Raw genomic sequence first — 17344 nt, forward strand, 5'->3', positions numbered from 1 at the left:
CATCCTGCACGCAGGTGAGTTCACTTCTTCTCCCCTCAGTCCCTCGTTGCAGTGATCCTGTTGCCAGCAGGACTCACTGTAAAATAAAAAACCTAAGCTAAACTTTTTCTAAGCAGCTCTTTAGGAGAGCCACCTAGATTGCACCCTTCTCGGCCGGGCACAAAAATCTAACTGGAGTCTGGAGGAGGGTCATAGGGGGAGGAGCCAGTGCACACCACCTGATCTGGAAAAGCTTTACTTTTTGTGCCCTGTCTCCTGCGGAGCCGCTATTCCCCATGGTCCTTTCAGGAACCCCAGCATCCACTAGGACGATAGAGAAATTTTAGTATGTGCTAGTATCATGTGGCCTTACAGTAGACAATTATATGGCCCAGAGTGGGTACTGTTATCATGCAGTGTATCAGAGCAGCTGTGACGTTGGCCTGGAGGCTTATCATATTTTTGCAAATGTATGTAACTAAGATCTCTGAATTATCTACTACCGTGTAGTTTTTCAAATCTCATTGCTAATGCCCACAGGTACGCTGGGTAAATCTGTTACGTGTATCTTTCTAGTTCAGAACAACCCATCCCTTTTGGCACCTGAGGGGTATTACTAATCTGAGTGAGCAGATTAATTTTATACTTTAGTCTAGAGATACAATAGGAATGTATCAGAATTGCCTCCCTTCAATATTTGATCTACTGCGTGTATAAGAATTTATCGACATAGGCTTTTTTTTCTGGAACGATTATTGATCATAATCATCAATTGCCAATCCTAATAGTGATCGGACAATTAGATGGCCCCCAGTGGGCTTCAGCACCGGACTGGTGAATAAAAATCTTTGCCATGATTTGTGGGATTGACCCGTCTGACCGAATGACCAGCGTCCGTCATCCGCTGCTCACCTTCTGCCTCTTCCCTACATTTATGTCATGTAAATATTAAGGAATACAGGTGTACAAATATTCTTGTTAAAGGGTCTATCTAGATTCTGTGTTGGTGCTAGGCAGATGTACAGTGCCATGATTTCCATTCTCTTCCTTGCCTATGGAAACAAGATATGAAGTCTCTTACAAGACAACACAGGAGTGTAATTTAATTGTAAGTGAGATCTGCGCTATCACTGCAGATGGCCTGGTCCAGAAAGGAGGTGAGAGGTATCGTACGTAACCACGAGAGACTGCCGACACAGACAGTCAAATATAAGTGACCCCCATTTAAGTTTTCCTCCAAGTTAGCCACAGTCACCAAACAGCATATATGTAACAGTTCCTATATTGCCTTCATTCATACCATCTGCACAGCACTAATGTATTGTTTCTGCTCCACATAGATATGGGCTAGGTTCAGCCAGACGTCACTGATTTCAGCAGTTGCCTCTCTGACCTGGGCAAACACATCACGGGCCTCCCGGACGTAACCCTTGTGCGCCAACACAGCTCCTTAAGTACAAGAAAGGAGAACATGCTAAATCATGGCTCATAACGCGATAAGTGGAATCACAGCGCGCAATGCATCCGGTTACCGTGCTTACCGATGCCATTTGCCGCATAGAGATTCTTGGAGTCGTTTCTCAGCACCTGTTTGTAAATAGCCAGCGCTCGATCCTGGTGCCGTTTTTCCTGGGGTGGGGAACAGAGGTTCAACAAGTGTCAACATTGTACAAGGTCTGGTAAAGAGAAGAAGCAGGAAGAGGAGGAGGGACACCCGGATTTGTATTAGGCGTATACCGAATCCAGGAATCAAACCAGTGATTGGGGTGAATGCTGAGAAGTTTTAAATCAGAATTAGATTTCCGCAAATACTTAGGATTCAGAGAAACGCAAATGCTGACATCCGTGTTAGAGCGCAGGACAAAGCAATAGCGCCAAGAAGGAGAAAGCATGGTCACATTTATTGGCATGTGAAAGTCTGGTGTAATATAATATATCCCTGCTTCTGCTGGAAAAAGGTGGGAAGAATCCAATCACTGGGGCAGATGTATTAAGTCTGGAGAAGAGATAAAGCAGTGATAAGTGGAAGGTGATAATGCACCAACCAATCAGCTCCTGTCATTTTTAAAATCTGTAATGATCGGCTGGTGCGTTATCCCCTTGTGCTTATCACTGCTTTATCCCTTCTCCACGTTAATACATCTGCCCCACTGTGTGCTGGAACTGAACATAGGGGGTCATTCCGAGTTGATCGTAGATTTATCACAGCTACGATTATTCACACTGACATGCGGGGGGACGCCCAGCACAGGGCTAGTCCGCCCCGCCTTTGCACTTCAAGAGTAGCTGCTGGCCAGCGTAGCTTTAGCGTGCTGGTCGAGAGCTACTCATCGCTCCGCCGGCCCGCAGCGGCTGCGTGTGACGTCACGCAGCCGCTGAGGCCCGCCCCCCAGTTCGGTCCGGCCATGCCTGCGTTGGCCGGACCGCTACCACGAAACGGCGGCCAAATGCCGCCGTTCCGCCCCCTCCCACCCAGCGATCGCCTCTGCCTGTCAATCAGGCAGAGGCGATCGCTGCCCTGCTACGGCTGTCTGGCATGCGCCGGTGCACTATGGCGCATGCGCAGTAGGGACCCGTTCGCGCGGCTGCAACAAAAAGCAGCGAGTGAACGGGTCAGAATGACCCCCATAATCTGAAATGAGGACTCTAACATAGCACAAGTAATCAGCTCATCCCCCGTTATGAATTTACCTTCTCCCGGTCACGGGTAGGCTGATGGAGCGTCTGCAGCCACACATTGCCCAGTGCCAGCATAGAGTACGTGTCGTTCTGGGTGGATGGCTGCTTCAAAATTCTCTCAAACTTCTTTTGCCCAGGTCCCCATTCCTGCTTTGCCAAATGAAGATTCCCGATCAGGGACCAGGCATCCGGGTGATCCTGATATAAAGAAAACGTTTGTGTCAGAAGTCAAGCACAGCCCACTGTAAGGCAGGGAGACTGGGGGGATATATCAGCCTACCTGATTAATCTGAAGAGCTTCCTTAAACCAATCGGAGGCCTCGTAGAAATTGCCTTTGTCTCTTGCCATGGCTCCCAGACGTAGGTAGCCTGAACAGCAGCAAAGGAACAGAATTAGGAATCTAAAATGAAATGTGAACCCCTAGGCATTGAGTGTAGCTGATCACCGCTGTCTACATGTGAGGAGCAGAACCAGAGTCATCAGGAACTTACAGTCCACGTAGTTTGGATGTTCTCTCAAGATGTTCTTGTAGAGTTTCTCCGACTCGTGGAATTCACACAGTGCCTCGTACAGCCTGGCCAGGTTATAGGTGGTGGTGACGGAGATTGCACTGTAGTAATGCTCATCGTGTTCAGCCTCAGCCTTAGCACGGTCCAGAGAGGCCAAGAAATACTTCTGCAATGGACACAAGATGTGTGGTTACGAGATGTAGAAAGTCACAGGCAAAAAATGTGATCAGAGAACATGGACAGACTAATGGGACCTACACATTGGCCGATCCGCCGCCGAGCTGCCCGACGGCGGATACGGCCGACGGGCGACCCGGCGGCGGGGGGGCAGTGACGAAGGGAGTGAAGTTACTTCACTCCCCCCGTCACACGGCTCCATAGACCTGCAGGCAAATATGGACGAGATCGTCCATATTGGCCTGCATGCACAGCCGACGGGGCACCAGCGATGAACGAGCGCGGGGCCGCGCATCGTTCATCGCTGGTGCCTCCACACTGCACGATATGAACGAGATCGTTCATATCGTGCAGTGATGTCGGCCAGTGTGTAGGGCCTATAAGATACATTGTTACGTTACACAGGCCCTATGTGATATTGCTGCTCTCTTCTTTACTCAACATTGACACTAAGGTTCCAGAGCACGGGACCCCCCCCAGGCCGGCACAAGCCAACCGCCCAAGTGAAACGTCTAACAAAAGTGTCATCTTCAGAAAACGTTCTAGTCACATTAGACACAGCCATTTTAAGAATGTTTTTATCAGTTCAATAAATACCATCGACATTGAAGAGGCACAAACGAGGCACAGAGGCACAGCTCTGTACTGTAACGATAGCAGCATCCACAATTAATTGTGTATAACATGAATGCTTGCTCCATGTAGGTAGAAACAAAAACTCTTGAATAAGATATTGTATATTACTAAAAGGTATGTTTGTTTTGTTGCTGATGGTTTAAAGGGGGTCATTCCGAGTTGATCGCACGTAGTAACTTTTTGCAGCCCGTGCGATCAACTACACGCCGCCTATGGGGGAGTGTATTTCTGCATAGCAGGGCTGCAAACGCTTGTGCAGCCCTGCTGTGCTAAAAAAGATTCCTGTAAAACAAGACCAGGGTAAGAGTTACTTACACTGCGCGATGGATCTAGCGATGCAGATCCGGGGATTGACATCAGACATCCACCCTCCAAACACCTGGACACGCCTGCGTTGGACTCACCACTCCCCGAAAACGTTGAGTATCCGCACCGGAACGCCTCCCCGCTGTCAATCTTCTTGCGATCGCGCTAGCGATCACTTTCTTCTGGTCACTGCCCGGCGACGGCTGTCGCTGGGCAATGACGTGTGTGCGCTGCGCAGCCGCAGTCCTGACCCGTTCGCACCGCTGCGACAACCAGCAGCGTGCGAAGGGGTCGGAATGACCCCCAATGTTTGTTCCTGAAGAAAACTACTCAGGTAATAGACACCAGAGAATAGACAAAAGGTACCTTGGCTTCTCCAAGGTTCCCCAGGCGGAAGTGGAGAGCACCCACGTTATTCAGGATCTCTGGTGGGACATCCGCCTGTACCTTCTCTTGCAGAATCCGAGTGGCTGTGCCATAGGCAGACAGGGCATTCTGTGGGCACAATACAAGGTGAACACCAAGCACACAACAAAGGATAGGCGCCAAACAAAAATTCATCTCTCTATACCTGGATATCCGTCTGCTCCAAGATCTGGGCCAGCTCAATCCAGGCTTCCACGTCATCCGGGTACTGCTCAGTGACCTTCTTCAGGTGGCTCTATGGCAAACACAAGGGGCGTAAGCCGGTGAATGCAGCATTACCAGTTCTGATTAACCCGCATCTTGCATAAACTCTGCTGTATATTAATATACTCGGGTTAGCATGTAATATAAAGAAGAAGTGGGTTGGGGGATGGATAAATCAGTCTTAGATTATGGAAAGAGTAAGAGCAGGAGGATGTAGCATGTGGCCAAATGAGACTCTCACCTTCGCAATGTCCCTCTTCTCCTGGTCATCGGAGGTGGCGTACAGAGACCCCAGGATTTTCATGGTCTCGTAGTTATTGGGATAGGCTTTGAGCACCTTTTCAAAGCACTGAGCAGCATTCTCCTTGTCTCCTCTGTAAATATACATTTGTCCCAAGCCAAAAAACGGCAGCACAAAGGAGGCAGCCGCAAACTGCGTGGCCTGATAGTAGTACTGAAACGCCTGGTCGTAGTCCTCCTGAGGAACGAAACCAACACAGTGAGGACCAGTGCATCTCCCCTCACTGCCCAGATGCTATGTGCCGGCCCAGCAGCAACCTACCTGTACGTGGAAGGACCTGGCCAGCTGGTAGCAGCTCTCTGCCTGCATGGCCTCCACTTCTGTGTTGTGAAACGCGTGGAGAGCCAGATGCTGGACTTTGCTGTAATCCTGCAGGGGAAATGTGTATTATAACTGCAGTAAATGACCTCACAGGATTAAAGTGCGCAGAGTCGGCTATTAAATCACAACGTGCGCCAAACTTCAGTGTGTGGGTGTAGTGTAGAGAGAGGCTGCATCCTCGTCAATATTGATAATGACTACGTAGAGGTATCTGGATCCTTTTAGCATGGATATCAGTCATAGATAAATATAAACAGAACATTGAGGAGAATCTTAATAATAATTTAGTTTTCGAATTGTCTGTTAAATCCTAAATCCACTTCCATGGGCTCAGTGCTGGTGTTGCCTTTTAAAAGGAGAGTATGTGCAAGAGAGGCCCTTGGCTATAACAGTATTCTATATACCCTCTAGAACAGTGGTAGCCAACCCTGGTCCTTGAGAGCTACCAACAGTTCACATTTTCTAGACCACCTAGCAGGTGCACAGGTGTATTCATTACTCACCGACACATTTTAAAAGATCCACAGGTGGAGCTAATTACTTCACTTCTAATTCTGTGAGGAGACCTGGAAAACATGACCTGTAGGTAGCTCTCGAGGACCAGGGTTGGCAACCCCTGCTCTAGAACAACGCACATATTTATACCCTGGCCTGCAAACTTCAGGGTGGCAGATGTAGAGTCCTCTGCCGACGGTCGCCCCCTCCACTGCATCACAAACCTGAAGCCTTTAGATTTGAACTCCGCAGTGCAAACAGCTATTCATACAACGCCTGGAATTCCCAAGAGGACGCGGTGGAGAGGGGGAGGCTATAGACTATATAGGGTGAATGCCCTGCAGGATAACTACGCAATGAATGATTCTCACCTTTTTGAAGAAGAAGTGGTTGGCAAGGTGATTTAGCACCATGGGGTTACTGGCATCGATCGTGTAAGCTTTGGACAGCAGTTGGACACCATTTTTAATGGAATCAGCCTGTGGAAACACAACTGTATTATTAGCAATCTATACAGTACAAAACAAGAATAAGATTTCATTGAGAAATTTTGGGGGTGACTGAAGAAAAAATGGGATGTTTGGAACAAGAGGCGGATTTAGCAACAAGTGATACTTTGGTTATTACTCATTACTAATCTTGAATGGTGCTCTAGCCAATCAGCTCCCAACTGTCATGTGTTTGAAAAATAACAGGAGCTAATTGGCTGGAGCACCATTTCAGATTAGTAACAAGTGATAACAAGAATACCACTCGTTATTAAATCTGCCTTAATGTAAATCCTTTTCTCCTATTCCATGGGGGACACTGGGATGCTGGAGGACAGTAAATGGTGTGAGGAGACCGGGCACCTATGTAACAAAACCTTTATCTCAGGCTCCTCCGCCATTATAGCACAATTGACTTATTCTCTATTCGGTTTAACAAAGACGAGACAGAGGCCGAGTATAATAAGGCAGAGGAGACAACATACTGTCCCAGAACAGAAATGGAGCCTGAGGGGGCTGTCTAGAGTCTCCATGGAATCTGAAAACATAATTTTCACTATTACCCTTGGGGGACACTAGTGGGGATGCCCAAAAATTGGCCCTAAGTCCTGGAACATAGCACCCAAAACTGGCATTGTTAAATGCTGAGATATCGCATCCATAGAATCTTGTGAACAGCCTGGCGGGTGACCAATGTAAACCACTGGGCGATTATCCGCTCAGAGACAAGCCAGCCCTGTTTGTGAGAAACATAAAGGATGAGGAGATCACCGGTCAGACACCGCCTTAGTACAGTGCACACAAGTCTTAAATACTCGGACAATGCACAAAGAATGACTAGAGCCCTCTTCAGCCAAAGAGAAATCCTGGCATGAAGCCTGGTCAACAATTTTCTGATTCATGGGGCATATGGAAACCACCTTTGGCTGAAGCCTGGTTTTGTTCTCAGGACAGCCCTGTTTAGACAAAATACAAGCAGCGGTGGCCAGAAGGTGGTATTTCTCATTTCCCATATTGTCGTGGCTATGTATATACCCAGGAGAAAAACAGGTAAGGGACTTCAAGCCCACAAAGTACTGTGGATGGAAGGGCAAATATTGCAAAGTGCTAAGAACCAGATTAAGTTACTGTAGTACCAATGATGGGATGAAAGCAGTCTGGACCTATGCATCAGAGCCAGCTTCTTCTGGATGAAAAGTGACAAAGCCTGGCCCTTTCAGCACACATACAAATGCTCTTGCATGGAGAGAAGCAGCTTTGTAAAAAAAAAAAAAAGGGTGACGGGAGAACTCATTTATCACGTCTGGAAATATAGGTCTTGCAGACCAAATGATAGTGTCTGGAGTAAACTGGCTTCCAGTTTACTCCAGGCAATTTGGACAGTCTAAAACCCTGTGGCATTTAGGGAGAAGGCTTCAATAGCCATGTTGCTAAAGCTAGATCAGCTAAAGCCAAGTGCTGGAAGGACCTCTAACCTAGTAGATCTGGCCATAGCGGTAGGTGCCATGGAGGAACCTCTACCATGACTAGGTGGTTACAAAAATACAACCTCTGCAGCTAGTCCAGGGCGACCAGGATGATAGAGGCTCCTTGTCTAACTTTTTGCGTACCCTCGGTATTCATGACTACAGAAAGTATAGTGCCACAGAACTACCATGGCGACAACCAGCAATGTCCTTGGTCAAAGAGCAGTATTTCTCCCTTTTGTGATTAAGTCCAGATACCATTGCTTTAATGTGTGGCTGACCACATCAGCCCACCAGGAGATAGAAGAAACAAAGCTGATGGGTAACATAAATGGCTGAGTATCTAGGTAGATGAGAGGAATGGTCAAGAACATGGCAACTACAGTTTAATGCTAAAAGATGCTAAATTATGCTCTTGGATATCAAAAATCCAAAGGATAAATATAGTATTAATGGCACTATACTGGAAACTATTGAGGAGGAAAGGGATCTAAGAGTCACTATTTCAGGTGACTTAAAGGCAGGTAAGCAATGTAACACAGCAATGAGGAAGGCTAGTCAGATGCTTGGCTGCATTGGGAGAGGAATCAGCAGCAGAAAGAAAGAAGTAATAATGCCACTGTATAGGTCATTGGTACGGCCTCATCTAGAATACGGTGTTCAATTCTGGAGGCCATATCTTCAAAAGTATATTAATACATTAGAGACTGTACAAAGAAGGGCAACTAAAATGGTGCATGGCCTACATCACACAACATACCCAGAAAGCCTAAAAAAATAAGATTTTAAACCTACCGGTAAATCTTTTTCTCGTAGTCCGTAGAAGATGCTGGGACTCCGTAAGGACCATTGGGATAGACGGGCTCCGCAGGAGACATGGGCACTTTAAGAAAGACTTTGGATCTGGGTGTGCACTGGCTCCTCCCTCTATGCCCCTCCTCCAGACCTCAGTTAGAGAAACTGTGCCCAGAGGAGACGGACAGTACGAGGAAAGGATTTTTGCTAATCCAAGGGCAAGATTCATACCAGCCCACACCATTCACACCGTATAACTTGTGTTATATACGAACCAGTTAACAATATGAAAACATAGCATCGGTCCCAGACCGATGAAAACTATAACATAACCCTTATGTAAGCAAAACTATATACAAGTCTTGCAGAAGAAGTCCGCACTTGGGACGGGCGCCGAGCATCCTCTACGGACTACGAGAAAAAGATTTACCGGTAGGTTTAAAATCTTATTTTCTCTAACGTCCTAGAGGATGCTGGGACTCCGTAAGGACCATGGGGATTATACCAAAGCTCCCAAACGGGCGGGAGAGTGCAGATGACTCTGCAGCACCGATTGAGCAAACAGGAGGTCCTCCTCAGCCAGGGTATCAAACTTATAGAACTTTGCAAAGGTGTTTGACCCCGACCAAGTAGCAGCTCGGCACAGCTGTAGTGCCGAGTCCCCTCGGGCAGCCGCCCAAGATGAGCCCACCTTCCTAGTGGAATGGGCCTTAACCGATTTTGGTAACGGCAATCCTGCCGTAGAATGCGCCTGCTGAATCGTGTTACAGATCCAGCGAGCAATAGTCTGCTTTGATGCAGGGCCACCGACCTTGTTGGCTGCATACAGGACAAACAGTGCTTCTGTTTTTCTGATCCTAGCCGTTCTGGCCACGTCAATTTTCAAAGCCCTGACCACATCAAGGGACTCGGAATCCTCCAAGTCACGTGTAGCCACAGGCACGACAATAGGTTGGTTCATATGAAAGGATGAGACCACCTTAGGTAGGAATTGAGGACGGGTCCGCAATTCCGCTCTATCCATATGGAAAACCAGATAGGGGCTTTTATGTGATAAAGCCGCTAATTCCGAAACTCACCTAGCCGAAGCCAAGGCTAACAACATGACCACCTTCCAAGTGAGATATTTCAACTCCACTGTTCTAAGTGGTTCAAACCAATGTGACTTAAGGAAACTTAACACCACGTTAAGGTCCCAAGGCGCCACCGGAGGTACAAAAGGAGGCTGAATATGCAGTACTCCCTTCATAAAAGTCTGTACTTCAGGTAGAGAGGCCAATTCCTTTTGAAAGAAAATGGATAAGGCCGAAATCTGAACTTTAATGGAGCCTAATTTTAGGCCCAAATTCACTCCAGTTTGTAGGAATTGTAGAAAACGGCCTAGATGGAATTCTTCCGTAGGAGCATTCCTGGCCTCACACCAAGAAACATATTTTCGCCATATTCGGTGATAATGTTTAGATGTCACGTCCTTCCTAGCCATTATTAGCGTAGGAATTACCTCATCCGGAATACCTTTTTCCGCTAGGATCCGGCGTTCAACCGCCATGCCGTCAAACGCAGCTGCGGGAAGTCTTGGAACAGACAGGGACCCTGTTGCAACAGGTCCTGTCTTAGAGGAAGAGGCCACGGATCTTCTGTGAGCATTTCCTGCAGATCCGGATACCAGGCCCTTCGTGGCCAATCCGGAACAATGATTATTGTTCTCACTCCTCTTTTTCTTATTATTCTCAACACCTTGGGTATGAGAGGAAGAGGAGGGAATACATAGACCGACTGGAACACCCACGGTGTCACTAGGGCGTCCACAGCTACCGCCTGAGGATCTCTTGACCTGGCGCAATACCTTTGTAGCTTTTTGTTGAGACGGGACGCCATCATGTCTATTTGGGGCAGTCCCCACCGACTTGCAATCTGTGCGAAGACATCTTGATGAAGTCCCCACTCTCCCGGATGCAGGTCGTGTCTGCTGAGGAAGTCTGCTTCCCAGTTGTCCACTCCCGGAATGAACACTGCTGACAGTGCGCTTACATGATTCTCCGCCCAGCGAAGAATTCTGGTGGCTTCCGCCATCGCCACTCAGCCCCTTGTGCCGCCCTGGCGGTTTACATGAGCTACTGCGGTGACATCTGACTGGATCAGAACTGGTCGGTCGCGAAGTAAGGTCTCCTCTTGACGTAGGGCGTTGTATATGGCCCTTAGTTCCAGGATGTTGATGTGAAGACAAGTCTCTTGACTTGACCAAAGGCCTTGGAAATTTCTTCCCTGTGTGACTGCTCCCCAACCTCGGAGGCTCGAGTCCGTGGTCACCAGGATCCGATCCTGAATGCCGAACCTGCGGCCCTCTAGAAGGTGAGCACTCTGCAGCCACCACAGGAGAGATACCCTGGCCCTTGGGGACAGGGTGATCCGCTGATGCATTTGCAGATGTGACCCGGATCATTTGTCCAATAGGTCCCATTGGAAAGTCCTTGCATGCAACCTGACGAAGGGAATGGCTTCGTACGTCGCCACCATTTTTCCCAGGACTTGAGTGCAATGATGCACTGACACTTTTTTGGGCTTCAACAGGTTCTTGACTAGAGTCATGAGTTCCTGAGCTTTCTCTATCGGAAGAAAAACCCTTTTCTGGTCTGTATCCAGAATCATGCCCAAGAAGGTCGTAGGAACCAACTGTGACTTCGGGATATTGAGAATCCAGCCGTGTTTCTGTAACACCTTCAGTGAAAGTGACACGCTGTTCAACAACTGCTCTTTTGATCTCGCCCTTATTAGGAGATCGTCCAAGCATGGGATAATTGTGACTCCTTGCTTGCGTAGGAGCACCATCATTTCCGTCAATTACCCTGAAATTGGTAATGACAATACTGTACCGTAATTCTCAGGTACGCCTGATGGGGTAGATAAATGGGAACATGAAGGTATGCAGCCTTTATGTCTAGATACACCATAAAATCCCCCCCTTCCAGGCTGGCGATGATCGCTCTGAGCGATTCCACCTTGAATTTGAACCTTTTCAAGTATAGGTTCAGAGATTTTAATTTTAAAATAGGTCTGACCGAACCGTCCGGTTTCGGGACTACAGACAAGGTTGAGTAATATCCCCTTCCTTGTTGAAGGAGGGGAACCTTAAGCACCACCTGTTGGAGATACAATGTGTGAATTGTATTTAATATTATCTCCCTTTCTGGGGGAGAAGCCGGTAGGGCCGATAAGGAAAACCGGCTAGGAAACACCTCTTCGAATTCCAGCTTGTAACCCTGAGAAACAATTTCTATTGCGCAGGGATCCACCTGTGAGTGAACTCAGATGTGGCTGAAGAGTCGAAGACGTGTTCCCACAGGGGCGGACTCCCTTAGCGGAGCCCCAGCGTCATGCGGCGGATTTAGTAGAGGCAGAGGATGACTTCTGTTCCTGGGAACTAGCTGAGCCCTGCGCCCTTACCTCTGGTAAGAAAGGACGCTCCTCGTACTTTCTTGTTTTTCTGCGACCGAAAGGACTGCATTTGATAATGTCGTGATTTCTTAGGCTGTGAGGGAATATAAGGCAAAAGATCAGATTTACCAGCTATAGCTGTGGAGACCAGGTCAGAGAGCCCTTCTCCACCCAATTCCTCACCCTTGTAAGGTAAAACCTCCATATGCCTCTTTTAGTCGGCATCACCTGTCCATTGCATGTTCCACAGGACACGTCTAGCAGAAATCGACATAGCGTTGACTCTAGAACCCAGTAGACCAATGTCTCTTTGAGCATGTCTTATATATAAAGACAGCATCTTTTATATATCCTAGGGACAATAACATGGTATCCTTATCTAGGGTTTCAATCTCCGCTGATAAGGTATCTGTCCACGCTGCTACAGCGCTATAAACCCCTGCCGACACAATCGCCGGTCTGAGTAGTGTACCAGAATGTGTGTAAATGGACTTCAAAGTACTTTTCTGCATGCTATCTGCAGGATCCCTGAGGGTAGCTGTATCTTGGTATGTCAGCGCTACCTTTTGGGTAAACGTGTCAACGCCTTGTCCACCTTAAGGGAGGATTCCCATCGTATCCTGGCCCTAGCAGGGAAATGATACGCCATGAGAATTCTTTTGGGAAACTGCAGTTTCTTGTCTGGAGATTCCCGCTCTTTTTCACACAATTCATTTGGTTCATGAGAGGGGGAAAATGTTATCTCAGCTTTCTTCCCCTTAAACATGTGTACCCTCGTGTCAGGGACAGATGGGTCATCAGTGATATGCAAAACATCTTTTATTACAATAATCATATATTGAATACTTTTCTGCCAGTTTTGGCTGTAACTTTGCATCATCGTAGTCGACACTGGAGTCAGACTCCGTGTCGGTACCAGTGTCTATTATTTTGGATAGTGGGCGTTTTGAGACTCTGAAGGTCCCTGCGACATAGGAACAGACATGGGTAGAATCCCTGCCTGTGCTCTAATCTTTTGTGCAATAAATTTACCTCAGCACTTAATTCCACATATCCAGTCAGGTGTCGGCGTTGTCGACGGAGACACCACACACACACACATTTGCTCCATCTCCTCCTTAGAAGAGCCTTTTACCTCAGACATGTCGACACACACGTACCGACACACCACACACTCAGGGAATCCTCTTATCTGAAGACAGTTCCCCCACAAGGCCCTTTGGAGAGACAGTGTATGCCAGCACACACCCAGCGCTAATACCCCAGGAAAAACACACAATGTGTTTACCCAGTAGCGCTATAATACTATTATTTGCTGCCAATTATGTGCCCCCCCCTCTTCTCTGAAACCCCCTTTCACCGTGGATAAGCAGGGGAGAGTCCGGGGAGCTTCATCTCAGCTGTGCTGTGGAGAAAATGGCGCTGGTGAGTGCTGAGGGAGAAGCCCCACCCCCTCGGCGGCGGGCTTCTGTCCCGCTTAAATATAATAAAAACTGTCGGGGGCTCTTTATATATAAAGTCCCTAGCTGTATATATATATATATCTTTTGCCAGAAATGAGGTTTATATTGCTGCCCAGGGCGCCCCCCCTGCGCCCTGCACCCTTACAGTGACTGCCGTGTGTGAGGTGTATGGGAGCAATGGCGCACAGCTTTACTGCTGTGCGTTACCTCAGTGAAGATCATGAGGTCTTCTGCCGCCTCTGAAGTCTTCTTTTTCTTCTCATACTCACCCGGATTCTATTCTATCTTCCGGCTCTGTGAGGAGGACGGCGGCGCGGCTCGGGGACGAACTCCAGGGTGAGACCCATGTTCTGACTCCCTCTGGAGCTAATGGTGTCCAGTAGCCTAAGAAGCAGAGCCTTGAAACTTACAGAAGTAGGTCTGCTTCTCTCCCCTCAGTCCCTCGATGCAGGGAGTCTGTTGCCAGCAGAGCTCCCTGAAAATAAAAAACCTAACAAAATACTTTCTGTCAGGAAACTCAGGAGAGCTCCCTGAAAAGCACCCAGTCTCCACTGGGCACAGTATCAAACTGAGGTCTGGAGGAGGGGCATAGAGGGAGGATCCAGTGCACACCAGATCTAAAGTCTTTCTTAAAGTGCCCATGTCTCCTGCGGAGCCCGTCTATCCCCATGGTCCTTACGGAGTCCCAGCATCCTCTAGGACGTTAGAGAAAATCTCAATATGTATAGGGCAGAGAAGGGAAAGGGGGGACATGATAGAAACTTTCATACATAACAAGGTTTTACTCTTAACAAGGTACAGGAGCACACTGCCATTGCCAAAAAGGACAGTTGCATCATCTCCTCAGCCTGCACCAGGCGTCCCCAGCTGCCGCGGACAGGAGCCAGGTCGAAACAGAAAAACCTAAATGATGAAAGGCTTTAATAGCAGAAAGGCTGCTGCAGCCCCAGAGAGAGCATCCAGCTCCATAGAGCACTTACAGAAGACACAGAGGGGAGGATACTTACTAATTTCCCCAGGTTTTACACACAGCTTACTGTACCTCAGTGTTCCAGGATGCCGCAAGGATGTAGGAGAAATAGAATATGGTCTCACAGAACTACGCATGGGACACCACAAGACAAGGAGACTGCAGGAACTTGGGAACTGGGTCCTTACTCTGCTAGATAATGACCATCAGTTGCTTTGTGTACGTCTGTAGCTGCAGACAGCACTTTCTTGGTAACACATTCTCCCAGTGAGGAAATACAAACAACGCATGTATACTTCTACTTAGATTTTTATATATTTGAAATATTTTGTGGCCACTTACCTCCTTGTTGTTAAGCTCGAGAACTGCCAAGCCCACCAGGGCACCAACACATTTTGGGTTTAAGTCCAGCGCCCGTCCAAAAGCCAGACGTGCTTTATCGAGCTTGTTCAGCTTTACGAAACAGTGGCCCATTCCCAAGCGCACACCAGCTGCAGAAACAGCACTCATCTCAGAAACCATAACGTCCATAACAAAGCAGCACGTCAGAGAACATCCCGGAGAGCCCGGCGGTTCTGTGCGTTAGACAGTAAATTGTGGGGCTGCCTCCCTTCACACGCCCTGAGCTACAACAAGGGACGGTGCATTCTATGGGGACCATCCCTAGAAGGAGCCACGCATTGGCACACCTGGTGCTGTGCATGTTAGTATAAATAAGCCATTCCTTAATTTTGTGTGTGTTCCACACAAAACATGTACAAACTGAGTAGAACATAAATGTATTACTTATGCCATTATAACCCCACGCCAGCGAGCCACTGTCCCCGTCGATCCCACATGCCAGGGGGCCACTGTCCCCTTGCACCCCACACACCAGAGAGCACCTGTCCCCGTGGTTTCCACATGCCAGCGAGCCCCTGTCCCCGGGAACCCACACGCCAGAGAGCCCCTGTCTCCGGAACGCCACACGCCAGAGAGCCCCTGTCTCCGGAACGCCACACGCCAGAGAGCCCCTGTCTCCGGAACGCCACACGCCAGAGAGCCCCTGTCTCCGGAACGCCACACGCCAGAGAGCCAATTTCTCCGGGACCCCACACGCCAGCGAGCCCCTGTCCCCGGGACCCCACACGCCAGCGAGCCCCTGTCCCCGGGACCCCACACGCCAGCGAGCCCCTGTCCCCGGGACCCCACACGCCAGCGAGCCCCTGTCCCCGGGACCCCACACGCCAGCGAGCCCCTGTCCCCGGGACCCCACACGCCAGCGAGCCCCTGTCCCCGGGACCCCACACGCCAGCGAGCCCCTGTCCCCGGGACCCCACACGCCAGCGAGCCCCTGTCCCCGGGACCCCACACGCCAGCGAGCCCCTGTCCCCGGGACCCCACACGCCAGCGAGCCCCTGTCCCCGGGACCCCACACGCCAGCGAGCCCCTGTCCCCGGGACCCCACACGCCAGCGAGCCCCTGTCCCCGGGACCCCACACGCCAGCGAGCCCCTGTCCCCGGGACCCCACACGCCAGCGAGCCCCTGTCCCCGGGACCCCACACGCCAGGGAGCCCCTGTCCCCGGGACCCCACACGCCAGGGAGCCCCTGTCCCCGGGACCCCACACACCTGAGAGCCCCTGTCCCCGGGATCCCACACGCCAGCGAGCCCCTGTCCCCGGGACCCCACACGCCAGCGAGCCCCTGTCCCCGGGACCCCACACGCCAGCGAGCCCCTGTCCCCGGGACCCCACACGCCAGCGAGCCCCTGTCCCCGGGACCCCACACGCCAGCGAGCCCCTGTCCCCGGGACCCCACACGCCAGCGAGCCCCTGTCCCCGGGACCCCACACGCCAGCGAGCCCCTGTCCCCGGGACCCCACACGCCAGCGAGCCCCTGTCCCCGGGACCCCACACGCCAGCGAGCCCCTGTCCCCGGGACCCCACACGCCAGCGAGCCCCTGTCCCCGGGACCCCCACACGCCAGCGAGCCCCTGTCCCCGGGACCCCACACGCCAGCGAGCCCCTGTCCCCGGGACCCCACACGCCAGCGAGCCCCTGTCCCCGGGACCCCACACGCCAGCGAGCCCCTGTCCCCGGGACCCCACACGCCAGCGAGCCCCTGTCCCCGGGACCCCACACGCCAGCGAGCCCCTGTCCCCGGGACCCCACACGCCAGGGAGCCCCTGTCCCCGGGACCCCACACACCTGAGAGCCCCTGTCCCCGGGACCCCACACGCCAGCGAGCCCCTGTCCCCGGGACCCCACACGCCAGCGAGCCACTGTCCCCGGGACCCCACAGGCCAGCGAGCCAATTTCCCCGGACCCCACACGCCAGCGAGCCAATTTCCCCGGACCCCACACGCCAGCGAGCCAATTTCCCCGGGACCCCACATGCCAGCGAGCCACTGTCCCCTGGACCTCACACACCAGCAAGCCACTGTCCCTGGGACCCCACACACCAGCGAGCCACTGTCCCCTGTACCCCACACGCCAGCGAGCCACCCTCCCGGGGCCCCACACGCCAGTGTTCAGGAAAGTGTCAGTAGGCGACAGGTAGTATTTCAGTATAGCCATGGAATCTGGGACTTACCTGGGCAGCCAGGATTGGTACGCAGAGCTTTCTTATAGTAAGCGAGGGCCCCTCTGTAGTCCTTCTTGTTAAAAGAGATACAGGCTTTTCCTGCAAGACACGGATGAATGGAGAGTGGCG

The 17344-nt window shown here is 50.5% G+C and overlaps 1 protein-coding gene across 1 annotated transcript in view; it reads right to left on the reverse strand.

Moving 5' to 3' along the window:
• The window catches only part of CTR9 (CTR9 homolog, Paf1/RNA polymerase II complex component), a 66190-nt gene that overhangs the window by 33654 nt on the left and 15192 nt on the right, over positions 1 to 17344 (reverse strand). The window contains exons 5-16 of the mRNA XM_063946435.1: positions 17225 to 17314; positions 14994 to 15142; positions 6406 to 6513; positions 5480 to 5587; positions 5159 to 5395; positions 4859 to 4948; positions 4654 to 4782; positions 3151 to 3334; positions 2939 to 3027; positions 2671 to 2856; positions 1521 to 1608; positions 1280 to 1428 (exon numbers count right to left, since the gene is read on the reverse strand). Coding sequence (XP_063802505.1) covers positions 1280 to 1428; positions 1521 to 1608; positions 2671 to 2856; positions 2939 to 3027; positions 3151 to 3334; positions 4654 to 4782; positions 4859 to 4948; positions 5159 to 5395; positions 5480 to 5587; positions 6406 to 6513; positions 14994 to 15142; positions 17225 to 17314 — 1607 coding nt within the window. The remainder of the gene's footprint in view (positions 1 to 1279; positions 1429 to 1520; positions 1609 to 2670; positions 2857 to 2938; positions 3028 to 3150; positions 3335 to 4653; positions 4783 to 4858; positions 4949 to 5158; positions 5396 to 5479; positions 5588 to 6405; positions 6514 to 14993; positions 15143 to 17224; positions 17315 to 17344) is intronic.

The sequence above is a fragment of the Pseudophryne corroboree genome, chromosome 11 (assembly GCF_028390025.1).
Source record: "Pseudophryne corroboree isolate aPseCor3 chromosome 11, aPseCor3.hap2, whole genome shotgun sequence".
Taxonomy (NCBI): Eukaryota; Metazoa; Chordata; class Amphibia; order Anura; family Myobatrachidae; genus Pseudophryne; species Pseudophryne corroboree.